Source organism: Cynocephalus volans, chromosome 15 (assembly GCF_027409185.1).
Source record: "Cynocephalus volans isolate mCynVol1 chromosome 15, mCynVol1.pri, whole genome shotgun sequence".
Taxonomy (NCBI): domain Eukaryota; kingdom Metazoa; phylum Chordata; class Mammalia; order Dermoptera; family Cynocephalidae; genus Cynocephalus; species Cynocephalus volans.
The window spans coordinates 24146894-24166568 of record NC_084474.1 but is presented as its reverse complement, the minus strand read 5'-3'; the positions used below and the strand labels follow the sequence as shown (position 1 = coordinate 24166568).

Below are 19675 nucleotides of genomic sequence, written 5' to 3'. Positions count from 1 at the left end.
AACTTTATTCACACATGATTACACACCATGGCATTCAATTATAGTGTAAAATTCAACGGTTTTCAATATATATAGTTACGCAGCCATCACCAGAATCTCTTTTAGAACAATGTTGTCATCTCAAAAAGGAGTCTTGTACCCATTGTCACTCCCCAACTCCATTCTTTTGCATGTGGATATCCAGTTGTCCTAGCACCATTTCACATTCTTGCTTTAATTAAAACCTTGTTTCCCCCCCTGTGGCTGAATCATTCTCCATAGCCCTCAACTAGAAACTCTATTCTTTATACTTTATGAACCTCAGGACTGGACAATGTTCTTACTCCCCTTGTTATATAGAATTTTTTCTCTTGAGAGAACAGAGCACACACTTCATTATAACTGCCCTTCAGTAGGCTGTAGATTTTATGAAGGAGGAAACTATGTCTTTTTTTTATTGATTTATAGTGCCTAGCAAATACTAGCTTTTCAAATATTACTAAATACATGAATCCATTAATAAAGAGAAGCAAGAGAAAATTGAGTTGGCACTACAAAGCCAGATCGTAGGTTCTACAGAACTGATTCTATAGGCCAGAGGTTTTTGTACTCTTGTTGTTAACAGAACACTTTTTTTTCCCAACTGAAATTACAGAAAATGTAATATGTGGAATACATAAAAATGAAGCTGTGTTGTTGGTGCAGCAGTAAAGTATCTCCTTGGAACACGGGTTGAAAATCACTGTTATGAGCAACATGTGGGCCTTAGAGATATTTGAGTGAGGTAGTGACATGATGTGAAATTAACAGCATGTAATGATAGTAGGCACAGCAGAGAGAAGAGAATAGAGACTGGGAGACTGGTTAAGAGAATATTCCAATAGTCCTGGCATTAAATAATGAACACAGGGACTAGGGTGGGAACGGGGCTAAAAAAATGAGCCATGCTCAAGAATTCTTTTAATGAAAAAAATAAAAGAAATCTTGATGACTGCTTAGTTAAAGGAGACATATAGAAAAGAGAATCGGAGATAACTGAAGTGTCAGGACTAGGTAACTGAGAGAATTAATTTGAAGTGGCAGAAATATGTTAAGAAGAATCAGACTGCGTGGGAGTGATAATATGAGACTTCATCTTAGGCTGGAGTTCTGTAGAGCCCTTAGTTGAATCCTTGAGACAGAATCATTTCATCAAGGCAAGAATGCAAAAGGCTGGACTGGAAAGAAACATGAAAAAAATGCAGGATAAAGATCAGTTTGTGAACTGTAGGTGGAATTCCACAGGACACAGTGAGAGGGTCTGGGAGAGAAAAGAATGGTATAAGGTTAGGTTGGAGAGAGGAAGCACAGTCAAGAAAAGTGATTTGAGAGCTTTTATCTTGAGTAATGACCAAGAAAGCAGTTATGTAAGATATCACACACTTAATGGTTATAAGCAAATTAGTTGGGGGGGGTGTCTATTGAGGATTCATCTGTGGCACAGAGATAAATGACTCTTCTGATGGAATTCCTGGTAGATAAGGAGACTTATGTTGCCCTCTGAGTAGCCATCTGTGACCTACATTGATCTGTTTGGTTCTAGGGGGAAGTTCCAGGCCTGAGGCTTCAGACATATAGGCACCAGATTCCTGAGACCCTGTGTGTTGGTAGGCTCCTCAAGAGTGAACAATAGGAAATCTTTTTGGTATCCCATTCAGAGGCCTGCAGATTGCTATGTATAAAATATAAGTTTAGGGCTGTCTGGTTAGCTCAATTGATTTGAGTATGATGTTGTTACACTGTGGTCAAGGGTTTGGATCCCCATACTGGCCAGCTCCCAAAAACAAAAACAAAGTTTAATAAATGTAAGAATGAATATCCTTCATGGTTCTGAGTCAAAGTTAGGAAAGTATCTCAAGTTATCCTTAATGATCAGTAAATTTATCTGATGCCAGACTGCTTGATTTTAACTTCCAAATCTGCCATTTACCACCTGTACATACCTGTGACCCTGGACAAATTAATGAACCTAACTGTGCCTCTATTTCCTACGTATAAAATAGCGATGATAATAATAATACCTACCTCACAGATTTGTGAGGATCGAGTGAATTAAAACACATAAAGTGCTTAAAACAAAGCCTGTTACACAGCACCTTCCTGAGGCATTACAGTATTTTCATACAGCATGAGACCAATTACCTTTTTAGAGTCCTGCACTACTATACAGTGCAACGAATATGATAACTTCTTCAAACTTCAACCATCACTTAACACATCATCTCTGAAGTATTTGCTTACCTGGATCAAAATTATCACCAAATATTCTCTTGGCAGGAATCTTCAGGGCCATAGCAGGAAATTGTTTCTTTAACTAGAATTTTTAAAAATAGTATTATGTGAACTACTTTTATAACTTTTCTAGTTATGCATACACCAAAACCAAATAACATCGTATTTTAAAGAAAATCCATCATAAAACATACTTGTAAAATAAGATCATCATCCAATGCACAATATTACATTATACCAATAAAATACCATAGACTGTCTAACCATCCTATGTTTATTCATTCAGTATCTATGTGATCTAAGTTACTTAACATATCTAAGCCTCATTTTTTTGCCTATAAAATGGAGATAATTTTAACAACTATCTTAGAGATTTGTTGTGAGACTTAAAGGAGATCATATATATTAAATGCTTAGACTAGAACCTGGTGTATAAGTTTTGAATACCTCTTATTCAATACTTATTACTTTAGGAGATGTGTTCTTTGTGTTCTTCCTACATAAATATATTGACAATAATTTTCTAAGAAAGCTGATGAATTTTTCTTTTTACCCTTTGCTGCCTTTTAATTCTAATATTAATATTCTAATACACATTCTACTAATATCAGATTTGCTTATCCCCAGAGAATGTAGACATGGCCCTGAATAAATTAATTTGGGGGCACTAAATCATAAAAATGGGTTATTTTTTTTATTTTTATTTTTATTTTTTTGTCTTTTTCGTGACCGGCACTCAGCCAGTGAGTGCACCGGCCATTCCCACATAGGATCCGAACCCGCGGCGGGAGCGTCGCCGTGCTCCCAGTGCCGCACTCTCCCGAGTGCGCCACGGGCTCGGCCCAAAATGGGTTATATTTTTATTACAAACTTGATGACAAAAATCCACATGTACATATAAAAACTATACATATAACTAACTACCAATTGACAGGAAACACAAAGTACAGAAGAACGTATTAATCACTCTATACCATGGGCATGCTGTGAGCAAAATCCAGACTGAAAAATCTGTAAACAAATGACTCTGTTTTTTTCACAGAAAAATTTGTAAAGGAAAGAAAACAGAGGTTGAGGAGGAACCCAGTGATTAAGACACTTAATAGACTTATCAACCAGTCACATAAACACTAACTGGATATTTGATATTAGTCATTACTGTTAAATTTACTTTTAGATGCAATAATGGTACTGTGTGTGTGTGTTGTTTTTAAGAATCTTTATCTTTTAGAAGTGTATACTAAAATATTTATACATGAAATAATATGATGTCTGAGATTTGTGTCAAAATTACAGTGGACTGGCTAGGAATAGAGACGAAACAAGAATGGCCATGTATTACTGGTAACTGTCGAAGCTGGATGGTATTTTATTATATTATTTTCTGTATTTATACTGCTCTACTTCTGCAAGTGTTTAACAACTGCTCTAATAAAGTTTTCAAATATAAACTACAGTCATAAAAGATACATTTAAGCTGACAAATTGCTTACAGATGGGAAAACTTATTTTTTGTCTTGTCTTTTATTCTAAAAGGAGCATAGTGAAAGAATTTGTTTTTTCTAACTTAGGGAAATCCAGGCCAGGTTACCCTAATTTCTGTAGTACAAGGAACACAGCTGATACATTCTCCTGTTTTATCTTTTCCCCACAGCACAGGAGGCAGAATTAGAAGGAGGTATGTAAAATGAGGCAGATAGACACAGAAAATTATGAAATAAAAAAAAAAAAGATGAAGTAAAGGAAGAGAAATACAAGAGAAATGGGGGAGATGGATGATAAAAACTCAACTACACATTCAGGAAATTTTTCTGCAGAAAGTTTAAAGATGTGTATTTCATGGAAGAGAGAATGAAAGTGATCATAGGGGCTTGTGCCCAGAACAACTGTTCCTACTTTACCTTTATGATTAAAGATATTCAAATACTAACACCCCATCTAATTAATCACCAGCTATTTAAACCATGACACCATCATGAAGATGCAACACTGCTGAGTTTTTAGGTGACATTCCCTACACCCCTCCCTCTTATGAACAGTTCCAGAAAAGACATGTTTAGAAGGTAAATATAGCCTATAAAATATATTAAGCAAAATACAGAAAGAAGTCTCAACTTTCAGTTACTAGTAATTCTTTGAACAAAATTTGATCTTATCTTTCTAAGTTCATAAAACCATTCATACATGTATGTGAGATACCACTGTCATGTTATTTTACCTGAGCATAATCTAGGTATCCCAACAGTTACAGGCAGATTTGCACAATCCTCAAAAAAATGCTGAAGATGTACATAATAAGTATCCAAGAGTTTCAAATAGAGCTAACAGTTCAACCCTCACCCAGCTTCCAAAATAAATCATTTTTTAAAAATCACTAAAAAATTACATAAGATATTCCCATGTACAAACTCTTTTTGGTTATTATTTTGTTTCAAAAGTGTGATTTCAATTATATCAACATCCTTTGATTAAGCCATATTTAAAGCTACATATAGTAAGTTCAGTTCCATACGCATTTTTAAAAAACTAAAGAACTGAAGAAAACACAATAAATTCTTAACAGTTATCTCTGTGTAGTGACACTATATACAAGTTTTAAGTTAAATCTAGTTTTACTTTATCATCCAGATTTTCTAGAACATGTATTCATTTTACATAGGGAAAAAATGTCATTTAATAAATTACAATATTATTTTTTAAAGTTCTATTTCAATTAGCAAATTATTTGGATATTATTTGGAACAAATACAGATATAGCGAAATGCTAAATAAAGATGAGCTGGAAGTCTAATTTGCATGACTTAGCAAAACATGGGAAGTTGTGCAGCTAGACACTGATTCATTCTAGCCCACTGAGGAAGTAATTTGCTTCTTAATTGAGGTATACTTAACTTCCTTCAAATTTAAAAAAAGTTACAAAGCATAGCCCACAGACTTACATATTTATCTATCCCTATTTTTTAAAATCAAGAAACAGGGTTAGGAAATTTAAAAATTACCTTAAACATAAAATTTTTCCAGAGGATGCCTAGTAATCTACCATGCATTAAACAAACACAATGGGAGATCTCTATTTATTATGTTATGAGAGCAGAAGGAATTTAAATTTAATATTTGAGGCACAATTGCTTCTTTTCTTAACTGAAGCAAAGCTTGGAACCCAGACTGTCTTAATGACCTGGGGTTCCATGAGGACTAACCCAGCAGGCATTCTTTGGCCTTTATATATGACCTTCAAGGCAACACTCTCCGCCACCATTGGTACCTGGTAAGATCTGGTCTGATATGTTACAATGACCATGGTGCTCTTGCTGCCTACTGTAGGAAGTATGCACAACTGCAAACATTAGATTATGAATACTATTTAATATCTGAATTGTGAATATATAAAAACAGGTTTTAGTTATTTAAATAGCTAATGGTCTCTTAGATCTCACCCCCTAGGTAACTGTCAGAGCTTTGCAAAGTCAACACTCATTTCAGTTGTGTTAGCTAATTAAAATCTGGAAGCTAAGACTTATTTCTTACTAAGAATGAAAGTACAGAAGGAGGCTCACAGACTTTCAGACCTAAAGCCTATAGTTGGGCAATTTTACCAGAAATACTACCACGATGATTAACAATTATTAGAGAGTTAAGTAGAAATAATTTATTTCTAATATTCTATGACATTAAAATATATTTTAAGCTGTTCATATAGTTCTCTTATTTTCAATAGTTTGTTTGGAACTGCTCAATAGTCCTCTCTCCACCCTTTTTATGTACAAATTCCAAAGTTAGGATGTTTTTGAAAAATCTCTTACCTTTTTCTGCTTGTCTGATATACATGAGCATTAATTTAATCATTCAAATAAATCTATTGTTTTGGGGTTTTCTCAGCTGTTTTGCTTTATTTTTATTTATTTATTTATTTTTTAAAAGATGACCGGTAAGGGGATCTTAACCCTCAACTTGGTGGTGTCAGCATCACGCTCACCCAGTGAGCTAACTGGCCGTCCCTATATAGGAATCCAAACCCGTGGCCTTCGTGTTATCGACACCACACTCTCCCAAGGGAGCCCCCAGGTGTTTTGTTTTAAATAGAAATCTTGTAGACTATAACTTACAGTGTTGTAAAGTTTATCAAACTCTGCATATCTCCTGAAGACAAACCACTCACTCCTGCCCACTGAGACCAGAACTTTATAAACCTGTGGAAATAAAAAATGACAAAACTTAATTGCAAAAAGCCCTTTCATACTCATGAGATTGATATTAACATTAACTAATTTTATCTTGTCAAAAGGTGGTATTTTATTTTTAAAATGCCATAAAATAATTCTATAATTTTCAGAGAATAACATAGTGAACACCCATGTACTCATTATTTAGATCTACTGAATTTTAACATGTTGTCATTCTTGCTTCAGATTTTTTCCTCAAAAATAAAACATTATAAATTCGACTGATGCAATTTTTTTCTTCCCCAGTAACTATTACCTTGAATTTATAAAGTATTTTCAAAAGTGATGCCTGGCACATAGCAAACACTCAATTATTAGTTCTCTTCCTTCCAAGTCATCTTTTATAGACTATTTTTCAAACTAAGAGTTTATCCTTAGATTCTCAATATTATTTTACATGTGTTTTATATTTTCATATACACCTAATTTCATACAATCAACAACTTTATGAACAAATTTTACAACCCCTACTCATGTATATGACAGAATGATAGCCCAAAAAGTTAAGTAACTTGCCCAAGTTCACAGATAACAAAAACATCAAACTGGGACTAAAATCTAAATCTTCTCTTTATGCACCAGAACTAATATCAAACCATCAATAGTTATAATACAGAATTAACCTTAGGGTTAATTTATACAATTTATATAATTGTGAGCTTTTTGAATTCTTTTTGTTGACTTCCTAGTGAGAAGAGTGGGTCTTAGAAAGGACAGGTGGCCTCCCCTGATTACCCAAGGATAGCCAAGACTAGATCCAAGGCAAGGTTCCAGGCTGGAGAAGCTCTGCAGCAAATATATTTACAGGAAAAAAGATACTCTCAGAATATAATTCAATGTACTAATGTTGAGAAAACGGTTTGGCAACCCCAAGATCTGGCATCATTTCTAAAGGGAAAATAACAAGAATCCAAGTATATGAGGAAAGACTGGCTGTATATGGCTTGGGTTATCAATCTTATTATTTTACAGTGAAAACTAGGGGAAAGAGATATGAGTTGCTTTAGGTTTTATGATACAATTGCCTATAGTCTGTTAGATAACTTAAAGGAGAAAACCAGGTCAATTTCAGAAGACAGGAATACAAATGTGTATAAACTATCCTTTTCCATAAATGATAGGTAACCTACACTCACAAGTTTATAGACAGTACTATGAGGAAAACACTGCTCTGATACTGTATGTGATTATACTGTATGAATTCTGTACTACTTAAGATATGGTCACATTAACAGGCCCACAGTTTCACTGAAGGGTCCTAGAATACAAAGCCATATCCTCCTGTGAGACAGGGGATAAGGTCTCACCTGGAAGGTGAGGCAGAGTCATTGGTCAAAGTCACCTGGGCAAGGGATGCATCACTCAGTTGGAGAAAAAAAGAGAGCTTGGACACCGTACATGAGCTGCAGGGTGGTAATCTGGCTCTTTTGATCTTAACCAAGAAAGCATCAAGTTGTCTTAGACGAAGCTACTGGGTATAAGATGTTAGAATTCGTTATCAGATGATACTCCCCACATGGAGAAAGTATAGAAGTAGAGGGTAAAAGACCTAGTCAAGGTGCCAGTGAAGCTGAGCCATGCTTCTAAGACTAGACAGACTGATCTCATACTCCATTCAGGATGAGACAGGCCTAGAAGCAGGACTGTTACAAAAGGACAGAAAGTTAGGTTCATATAATTGTGAGCTTCTTGAATTCTTTGCGCTGACTTCCTGGTGAGGAGAGTGGGCCTTTGAAAGGTCAGGTGGCCTCCCTTGACTACCCAAGTACATCCAAGACTAGATATGAGTCTAGGTTCCAGGCTGGAGCAGATCTGTAGCAAATATATTTACAGGTAAAAAGATAAAGTTTTGTGAAGTTAATTAACAATGTGACTTATAAATAAGTGCTCATTAAATTAGTTCTAATGAAACAACAAGAAGCAAAAACAAAAACTACTCAAATTTTAAAAAATACTTCCATTTGCAAAAAAAAAAGAACAGGATTTCACAGAAAGCAGTATAATACTTACTGTAAGATGAAATTATCTTTATTTTTATTATATCCTTATCTTTACTTTTATCTGAATACTTCCTTTTTGTCTGTCTTGCCCCATCAGAATATAAGTTCCTTGAGAGCCAGTGCTGTGATACTCTTGTTACCCACTGTATCCCCAGTACCTAGAAAAGTGCTTCACATAACAAAGAAATGCACTGACAATTTGTCAAGTGGATAAATAAAAGCATAATTTAGACTTGGCTTAAGTCAAGACATCCTAAAATGCAATGCATTTCTGTCAGAAGCTTAGTGGCATACAGCTATATATACAGAAGACATACCAGAACTAGAGCATAAAAGTATTATCAAATATTCAATAACATGATGTCTATTTTTGTTCCTAAGTATAACAGAGGCATCTGGGCTTGCTGATTCTGAGAGTCTGTTACGTGGGTCCATCTGCACTGACTAGAACCAAGTTTCCTGAGGACTGAGGACTGCACTGGAGCGACCAACAACTAACGTGTGAACATAGTACTACTTCTCATTAAATAGCAATTCAACAAATACTTGTTGAACATCTATCTCTGCTCTAGGGGCTGGTGAAACAATGGTGAGGAAGTCCTTGCTCAAAGGACCTTGCATTCTTGTCAGGGAGCCTTCCATACAAACAAACACAAGATATGTCAGCTGGTGAGAACTGCTATTAAAAATTAAGTAGGGTAACCGGAACAGAGAGTGAAAAGGGTAGGATGGGGTGTGAAGGTGCTATTTTACATAAAATGGCCAGAAAAAGCCTCTCTAATAAGGTAACTTGAGAATGTGAAGGAAGTAAATGAACAAGATGATTTGGATAGGGCCTCTGAGAACTCAGGGCACAACTTGGGAAAAGCTGGGTAAGAGTGAGACTCTAAACTCCCTGACCCTTTCACAGAAGATATGTAAATACTTTCACTCTGATAAATCAGAGGATGCCTGAGATAACCTGTTGCCTACATTTGCAATGTATGAACTTCCATCAAACTTGGCAGAAGGGGATGTCCCTGAAGGAGGGAATGGCCCAAAGGTAAAAATAAGGAGAGGGAAGAAAGAAAAACTTTCACACACTCCACTATTTTATCCAAGGTATATTAACCTTATTTACCCTCAGTGTGATATTGCTAAAAATTTGCATATATGAATGTGTAACAAATGCACACTGTTAAAACACCCCTGCAACTAGAGGCTGAGAAGTAAAATGGCCAGACACACACTGCAATCTCTCTGCTCTGGGATTTGGCGCAGGGTAAGGGAGGTGTGTTTGTTAAGGAATGGAGACTGACGGCAGAAAGGGTGTTTCCCTGCTCCTTGTCTGGAACTTTAGGAGAAAGCCACCATTTGGGAGCACCCAACCTCACCTAGTTAAGAAGGCAGAGTAGAATGGTCAGACAAAGGGCTTAGATTAACTCCTGAGCTTTCCTCAACTCCCATGTGACATGGACTCTGAGTGGAAAGTCTTCTGTCACGGGGCTCAACTGGAAGTGGTCAGGTGACCCCTTTATTAGAGGCTAGGGGAGGATCACTGAGTTAGGAGCAGGTGAAGGAAGTGTCAGAGCCTCAGGGGGTGCTACAGCTACGGAGAGCCAAGGCACTAAGTCAGCAGTGAGCCACCATGAGACCCTGGCCAAGCCAACAAAGAGAAGATTAGTTCAACTGCAGATGCCAGCAATGGATGCCAGCAAAATGCCCAGGGCTGGATCTGGACAACCGTAGCTGGATGTTTCCCAGATCAGCCACTCTACAGCTAAAACAGGAAAGATCTAGAGGGTCGACAAGAATGCAAGAGCCTTCACCAGGCTACCAAGAGCAAAATTAGGACAGCGTGGGTATTTTAACCTACAAGAACTGTTTAAGTTTCTAGATCAAACTAAGTGTTAATCAGAATTGGAGTAAATTAATTTCTTCATACTACCCACTTACAGGGAAGACCAGACCAGTTATAGATAAGATAAATGACATTTTTTTCAGGAGGAGGAGGGTAGGAGATCTCTGTATATACTAACTGGACTACTGGAACTAAATACAATATTGTATGTTGTATATGTTACATTACATTAATTAGAAAAGTGACTATTCTTCAATAATAGTCACCAATACACTAATATGGCAAATATTCATTGTGTTTACACTTACAAAGCCCTATACTAGATATTATGGTGATAAAATATAACATTAGAAATGGACTTTGCCTTTAAGATAGAAAAAAGAGATAAAATACTACATTAAATATTTTCAAAACTGAGTTAGAAAATAATAAATGTAATAAGAAAGATACTACAGAAATTTCAAGACAATGGTTCTTAACATGGGATCACTAACTTGGGGAGTCCATTAACCTGACAGTGAATGCAAAATTATGAGTATGTGGGGCCAGCCCGTGGGCTCACTCGGGAGAGTGCGGTGCTGACAACACCAAAGCCACGGGTTCGGATCCCTTTATAGGGATGGCCAGTTAGCTCACTTGGGAGAGCCTGGTGCTGACAACACCAAGCCAAGGGTTAAGATCCCCTTGCCGGTCATCTTTAAAAAAAAAAAAAAAAAATTATGAGTGTGTGTGCAGATCCATATGCAGGCACATGCACACTGTCTGGTAAGAGGGACTATCAGACAGTTTCATAAGATTCTCCAAGGGGTTAGGTAGGTAGGCAAAAATTTACACTAAAAAAGGAAAAATGATTCTACTACAGTAGGAGAATAGATCATTCGAAAGAAGTAAAACCTGGACATGTGGAGATGGGGGGGCGGGGCGGCAGCATTCTAGGCTAGGGAAGAATAAAATACGAAATGGAAATATTCTCTCTATTCAATTTTTTCCCACATGCTCTATGTTACATACTTACAGTAAACCTCTTCTTTTTCTCTCTGTGCTCGTCGGAGCTGGGAATGCTTACACTTGGGCAGCTTTCCTTGTAGTCCATGGTATAATCTCTTTGGATTTAATGCCTCAAAAGTACACCAAAAAATGAGTCCGAAGAAACAGTCAGCAGAGGACAAACACAATGAACTAATCCAAAATATAAAACCTCTTGAGGTAATATTCAAATTCCATCATGCAACCTTAACCAACAGAAAAGTAAAAAAAGAACCGATTAGTAAACCAATTTTAAAATACTATCATTTGTTATTCCTTGTTCATAGGACACATTTTATGTTTATGCTGGTAGGAATTTATTTTTGCTCATAAGTCTCAGCCCAGGTTAGGGACTGAGTTTCTGTTATGTTCTTATCACTAAACCATAAACATATGCATCCCCTCTACCTTCCTTACTACTAGGAAATTCTGGGAGCTAATAATACACCACAGTTCATGTGAAAAGAGCTCTAATTGGATGGACTCAAAGCGTGGTTTTCAGATTTCTTGCATCAGCAGGAACTAGTGAAGTTTACAGAATAATTCAGATTACAATCCTACATACTATGTAACTATTCACCCCAATTTTGCAAATGAGGCAAATGAGACACAGGTTAACAGAAAGGTTAAACACTTTGCATACCAGGATTTGAACCCAGGCTGTCTGGCTCCAGAGTCCCGACTCTTAACCACTGTGCTATGTTACATTTCAACAACTGTGAATGGATCTTATGCACTGGACTCCCAGTCAGAGACATTACAGTAGATCTTCATACAGAACAAATGCAATATGTTAAAATCATTCCACTCATGAACAAAGGCTTGAGATGTCACAATGATATCACCTTTGCTATACACAGCAGCTCATACTCTCTGCTGACACCAAATTATAGCCTTTAAAAGGTCAGTTTGCCTGGATGATTTCCCTGCATGATTAATTTTAGGAAGTCAGTCTAACAGGTCTGATCACTATAAATAAAAAATATTCAGGTAAGGATTTAAAATATATATCAACAAGCATTCAGGTATAATGAGTTTCAGTTAATTATAAGGGCACCTCCTTTGAGATAAATCAAAACTTACTTTATTGGATTTGCTGCTGGAAATGCAGTCAGGAAGGATTTACATAACTGAGTTTGTTAGAAAATATGGAAATACAACCATCTCCCTCCTAACCACAGAATGAAGCAACTGTCTGTAAGTTATAGCACCCAAAGGCCCCAGAAAAGCAGCTGCTTTGGCACCCAGTTAGACCAGGGCAGCACCTGACCAGGGTGCTGCACTCCTGTCACAGTGACTACTGTTAAGAAGGAAAGCAGGTGGAACCCATTGTTCTCTAATGCATACTAGCCTTTTCCAGAGCCCCAGGACCCACACTGGCCCATCCTTCTCTACAAGCAGCAGAGACAATGTAAGGTTATAAGCTACATTTTCCACACATCTCCCTTGAGAATGTGGGACTTAAGTGGGTGGTAGGTCCTGCTGGTGCTTTATTACGTATGGGCTTGAATGACCATTTGTGCCTCACTGTGCTGTAGCCCACACGAGCAGATTTACAGGAAAACACCAGGCCTCAGGCCTTCCCTTTGGAAGGAACAGTAAGATATCACATTAAGTGGCATCAGGAGTAAAGGAAGAGGAAAGAGCTGATGGGCAGGATAAGTTATTTCATACAAGGAGCCCAGGGGCCATCTAAGAGTACAGGTGCAGCAGGCAGTTAAGTGTAGAAGCCTACACTCCAGGTGCACACTCAACCCTGGGCCAGAGGTTCCCGGATGGCCATTGTGCTAGAAATTCTCCATTTGCCTTTCCAAACCCAATCACCACTCTTTCTCTACCCTGCCACACACCCAGAAGGCTGACCTCCATTGTCTGCACACTGAGGTAGCTCGCCTCCTGCCCCTGCCCTCTGGCTTCTGGTTGGGTCCAGCCAATGGGAGTCACTAGCAGTTCAGAGGACAGGAGGAGCAAGATGCTAAGGTATTCACTCCCCCACTCCCTCTCTGAGAGCAGTGGTTTCTCTACCTAAGGCCACAGGTCCTAACAGGCAGCCCCTCTCCCACAGCTACAGCTGAAGGCCTAGGAGTAATAATGGCTTCCTGACTACAATTTCTAAAGAGGGTGCTTCACCATGCCTTACTGGTTCCCTTAACCCTCCCACATCACCTTAGTAAACAGTCCCTTTGTTTTTGAGTGTGTCGTGTGACTGAGGCAGTTAATTGGTACCAAGAACGACCCCAGGAAACAAAGCCTCAAAAATGGGATGCATATTTGATAAGTGCCCTGATAATCTTCCTGTGGAGGGAGGGTACAGCACACAGTGACATCATGATCACTCAAATTACCTCCTGCGCACAGTGTCACAGGATGGAATGCAGGTGGAGGGCAGAGTGCTGGAAGTCCAAGTGGCTGAGGAAAATGCTGACTTCAGAGATTGTAACACGTGCTGGGGCTGCTTCTGGTTGTCCTCAAGGATGTACACAAAGCAAATGACAAACTGAAAGCAAATAGATGGGAGGAAAACCTATGGCTGTTTGAGAGTTCTTTATCTCTTATAGCTGCCGTGCTGACAGGAATAAGGATCGATCAAGCCCAGAGTTTGATAGTAAGGGTTGAAGAGCCAATTAAACGTGCAACATTGCAAAGTCTCATATGCTAAAAAAGAGAATTATTCTCTTTCCAGCTAGTGCCCTGATGGGCGCTGGCATTTGGGCAGACACAAAAATGAGGCTAACAATAGTGAATTCCAAATTCAGCTAAATTTCCCCGGTGAAAGCAGCTACGTACCCTTCTCTGAGGAGACCCAACCTCCCAATGCTCCCCTCCCAAGTTGTTTCACAAGGGGAAGCCAATTCTCCTCCCACCACCATGCACTGCCTCATAACTCAAAAGAGCCCAGAAAGAAGTTCAAAGACTACTCTGGGAGAAGCCTTTACACCAAAAATTTTGTAGACTCTCAATTTTTACCAGCAGGAGCCTGGAGAACACATATGGGAATACATTCAAAGGATGTAAGACCAATGAAGACTAAATATACGATGACCGTGACCTTTTACATAGCCATAAGTGTATATGGTTGATCTTTTTCCAGGCCTTTCCCGAGAGGGACCTGCAGCAATTCCCCAGAATGACTGTCCACCGAAGAAAGGAAAGTATTTAATTCTTCCAAGGGTAACCGGATTGTAGCTCTGAACCACCACTAATCTCTGGAGACCACCATAAGCCTGTCCTGTACTTATTTCCCTAGTCCCAGAATTTTAGTGGAAAAAGATATACTTAGTAACTGGCCAAGTCCCCACATTGGTTCCCTGTCCCATGTCATAAAAGCTATAACAGGAGAAAGAGCCATGCCGAAGCCCCTGCTGTTGTCCCCCTGCCCCCCACTAAGAAAGTAACCAAAAACTATACCATATCCCTGGGAAAAGCTGAGAAATCAGTACTACCATTAAAAACTTGAAGGATGTAGGAGTGTTGAATCCTATTACAGTTAGCACCCATATTCTTGGGGGATGCATTCTAGGACCACAGAGCTCAAGTCCCCCTTAGAACCCACGATACAGAGGGCCAACTGTATATCCCCATCTAACTTGCCCATTTACCTGGACCAAAGCAGGAAACATCTTGGAACATGACTGTGGATTACCATAAATTTAATCAGATGGTGATGCCAATTACAGCTGCAATTCTAGATGTGATATTTTGCATCTAGAAAATGAGCATAACCCCTGATATCTGATGTACGACTACTGACCTGGCAAATACTTTCTTTTCTGTTACCATCAGTAAGGGCAATGAGATGCAATCTGTCATCAAGTGGCAGAAATGGAGGTACACCTGCATTGTCTTACCTGAAGGCTATGTCTGCATTGTCATAATGCAGTCTGGAGGTACTATGATCATCGTGATAGCCCACAGATCACCACATTGGTCCATCACATTGATGGCATTATCTTAACTGGACCTGGTAAACTAGAAATACCAAGCACCTTGGATGCCTGCCTAAGACACACAAGCAAGCCAGAGGATGGGAGGAAAAAACCCATGGAAGTTCAGGGACCCACCACATTGATGGTTTCTAGGGTTCCAATGGTCTCAGGCAGAATATCCCACCTCAAGTGAGAGAAACTGCTATACCATGCACCTCTTCCACTGAGAAAGAGCTTCATATTTGGACATGTTGTTCTGACCCATTTACTGGATAACCCATGGGGCGGCCAGTTTTTACTGAAGCATATTCCAAGAGAAGGTTGTGCTGCAACGAAAGCTGCCCTAACGCTTAGGCCTATGCCTTGGCACACCCAATATTATTGGAAATAAAATGGCAGACAGAGATGGGTTAAGGAGCCTCTAACAAGCACCAAGAGAAGGATAAGAGTTGTAGACCATTTAGGGTTTGCCAACAACTAACGTCAGTTTGGTTCCTGGCTTGCTACTAAGCTCAGGTAGAGATTGGACATCTGCCTATGGGAAACCAATAGACTGTGTAACAAGAGCAGCCCATCATGAACAGAATATTATGTGATTCACTGAATCATAAAACTGGACACGTAGAGCAGCATTCCACTTGCTATGGTAAAAGCAAGACTAGGCCTGAGCAGGTCTGGATGGCACAAGTAAACTGCAGGGATAGGTGATGCAGACTCCTCTGGTACTTGTCCCTTCTCCCTTGTTAGTTCTCCCTTAGCCCACGTATAAGGCCTTCTGGAGAGGACCCTATGGCCAGTTAGCAGAGGAGGAAAAAGGCAAGCCTGTTTATGGGTAGACATGCACAGTGTGCTGGTACTGGCCAGTAGTAAGAGAAGGCAACCGCATTAAGTGAGGAGCCTGAAGAGAGTGGTGAAGGAAAATCTTCCCAGTGAGGAGAATCCTGAGAAGTACACATGGTGGTTCACCTGCATGTAATGAGGGATGCCAAAGGGACATATCTATGATGACCCATGGGCAGTGGCTAATGGCCGGCCTGCTGGCCAAGACCTTGGAAAGAACAAGATTGGAAAATTAGATTTCTTTTTAAAAATGTAGGTTTGCAGAAGTATGTGCATGAGTCTTTCACTACAGCACAGAATGTGAACATATCTGTGTCCCACATAAATGCCCACTACAGATCACCCACTGCAGAGAGGCTCTCAATAAATTACGTGGTTGTTATGACTTGTCTTATGGATGTCACTCAGTCTTCCCCAATGGGCCCACTGCTTGTTCAATGGACCCATGACAAAGTGGCCAAGGCAACAGGGCTAGAGGCTATATAGGGGCTCAACAATATGGCCTTCATCTCACTGAGACTGACCTGGCTACTGCCAGTGCTGAATGCTCAACCTCAACAGCAAAAACTAACACTGAGCCCCACAATGGCACCATTCCACAGGCAGATCAGACAGCCACCCGGACAAGGATCTGTCCTTACAGAAGCCAGATTTGCCTTCCCAGCCTGAAATGCTTCTGCCAGAACCACCATTCTTGGTTACAGCATGCCTTATTCATTGTCACAGAAACCTATTCAAGATCTCATCAGACCAAGGATCACATTTAGGGCAAAGAAGTGTTGGCAACAGGCTCATTACTGCAGAATCCTCTAGTCTTACCCTATATCCTTTCATCTAGAAGCAGTTGCTTGACAGAGCAGTGGAATGACTACAGAAGGTTCAGTTATGGCACCCACTAGGGACAAATCTGCGATATGGTATATGCCCTACACCAGCAGCTGAAGTATGGTACTATCTCTCACAAAGCCAAAATATGTGGGCTGGGAACCAAGAATGGCTTTTCTCAGCATTACCTCTAAGAATCCCTGAAGGAATTTTTGTTTCCCATTACAACCTCTGGTTTGGTGGAGGAATGCTTCCACCAAGGAACAGTCTAGTTCTGTTAAATTGGAAGCTCAGACTACTCACTAATCATTTTTGCTTCATCAAACTACTGCACCAATAGTAAGACAGCAATGACTGTCTCAGTGAGGTGACTAATCCAGATTCCCAGGAGGAAATTGGGATGCTTCTATACAATGGAGGGAGATGATTATGTCCAGAATCAAGAGGATTCACTGGGGCATGTCCACCGCTACTGGTTAACGTGAAACAGTGGTGGTAGCCCAATAAAGATGGGCCTACTAAGAACTTGGATCCTGTGAGAATGAAGATTTGGGTCACCCCATCAGCGAACAATTTTTACCAGTCAAGGTGCTGGCAGAGGGTAAAGAAAACAAAATAGGTATTAGGGGAAAAAAAGGTATGATTATCATCTTGGGACATAAGATTAACTACAGATGCAGGAACTACAGCAGTTTAAAATTTTTCTCTTATTTTATATGAAGAACACAGGCTGCTATGGTCTGAATGTTGTCTGTCCCCAAAATTCATGTTGAAACCTTATCACCAGTGTGATAGTGCTGATAGGTGGGGCCTTTGAGAGGTGATTAGGTCATAAGGTAGAGTCCTTATGAATGGCACTAATGCTCTTATAAAAGAGGATCCAGAGGCCTCCCACCATGTGAGGACACAGTGAGAAGACGACCATCTGTGAACCAGGAGGTGGACCCTCACCAGACACGAAATCTGATGGTGCCTTGATCTTGGAATTCCTCGCCTCCAGAAACATAAGAAATAAATTTCTGTTGTTTATAAGCCACCCAGTTTATGGTATTTTGCTGTAGAAGCTGGAACAGACTAAGGCATTGGTAATGGTTCTACATGGGAGTAGAAATAAGCTGGATGCAGTGACTGATAGAACTGTGTGTTCCTCGAGTTAGGAATGGAAGTTTTATGCCCAAAGAATATGAGTAAATACTAGGGAACAAAAGGGGGGGGCGGTGTGCTGGGTATTCTTTATTTGCCTTTTCAGACCTATCTTTACCCTGTTCTGCACCCAGGACACTGACCTCTACAGCCTGTGCCCCACAGGCTCCCTTGTCCTCCAGTAGCTGGTTGATTTCAGCAAAAGAGAGGCACTGGCAGGCTATGGATGGAAAGAGAGGGATCAGGTTATGTATTTCCTCATTCCATTCCTCCCAGCAGGCTGTGGCTTAGTAGTTACTGTGTTCCTCTCACTTGTAGCTTCTGTCACGTGGTCCCCTCTGTTGTGACTACAACTCTTATGGAATGAGATGCTACAACTTTCCTCCACAGTCCTTAAACAAGTTTAAATTATGAGTCCTAGTTTCCTAATCTAGAAAATGGGGCTAGCAACTTGAACTTCATATGGTTGTTTTGAGGACTCAAGATAGTCTAAAAGACCTAGCACTGTACAGGTGGCCAGCAAATCAAAGGTGATGTATGACCATTTGTTCTGAATTCATTTTTATCCCTCCATTCCACAAACACACCACTTACTGAGCACTCATCATGCACTAGGCAACAAAAAAACAAAGAGAAAATCCTGCTCCCCAGGAACTTATCTAGTAGGGAAGACTGACAAGCAACACAAAAATGTATTAAGTATGATGTTATGTGTGTGCATGGTATACTAAAAGAGCACAGAAAAGGGGCACAGCTGCAGACCATGATGTATGTTCGGCCTAGCTAAAAATAAAGCCAGGCAGGTATGGAAGCAGAAGTTTGAAAGAGATCACACCTATTTGCCTCAACTATCTCTGGAAGAAGGAGCCAAAATCATGTTGGAAATGAAAATACTGTTGTGAAGAAAAACACGAGAGAGATTAAATCACTTGCCAAGTTAGTACCCAACTACTAGGTGACAGAGCTAGGATTCGAATCCAAATTTGGCTGACTCCAAAATCTATACGTGCTTGTGTGCTGTACCACACTCTCTCTCCCTAAGTAAGATTTTCCTTTCCTTCAATCTAAATCACACCAACAACCTGATAATATTAGTACTTAGTGGCTAAGTTTATTACAAGAACCAGACTGTGCTTTACATGTGTTAATCCCAACAGTCCTACTGAGAAGAAACTAAGGAAAACCTGAAGCATAAAAAGATAAAATAACCTGCCCAAGGTGTCAGAGTTGGGATTTAATCCCAGGTGGTCTGACTTCGGGGCATTTTCCCATCATATCACACTGCTCCACAACATGTATATGCTCCACAGAGTCCTCTGGGAAGCAATGAAGAAGGTTCGTAAGCTTATTTTTAAGTGGCTGAAAGTAAAATTATGAAAAAGAAACCCTGCTATTACTGTCAATTTAATGCATATGTATTCTATAAAACTGAAGGAATTAAAACTCTGCAAAATCATCCTCTGCCAGGCAGCCAAATGAAACAGAATGAGAAGGGGACTGGCATAAAAACCCCACAACAAAAAGAACAGGAAAAAAAAGTTATGTTATTCGTGTGGGAATAAAATTGGAACTTTAGGAGAGGTTCACAAGTATGTAGGGTTT

The 19675-nt window shown here is 39.5% G+C and overlaps 1 protein-coding gene across 3 annotated transcripts in view; it reads right to left on the bottom strand.

Annotated features, from left to right (window-relative positions):
• Nucleotides 1–19675, bottom strand: part of SGK3 (serum/glucocorticoid regulated kinase family member 3) — a 129716-nt gene that overhangs the window by 41822 nt on the left and 68219 nt on the right. For 2 of the 3 annotated variants that reach the window (XM_063079126.1, XM_063079128.1), the window contains exons 2-4: nt 11329–11545; nt 6357–6440; nt 2260–2332 (exon numbers count right to left, since the gene is read on the bottom strand). In XM_063079126.1, coding sequence (XP_062935196.1) covers nt 2260–2332; nt 6357–6440; nt 11329–11406 — 235 coding nt within the window. In that variant the 5' untranslated portion in view covers nt 11407–11545. The remainder of the gene's footprint in view (nt 1–2259; nt 2333–6356; nt 6441–11328; nt 11546–19675) is intronic. The other variant, XM_063079127.1, reaches the window with a different exon arrangement.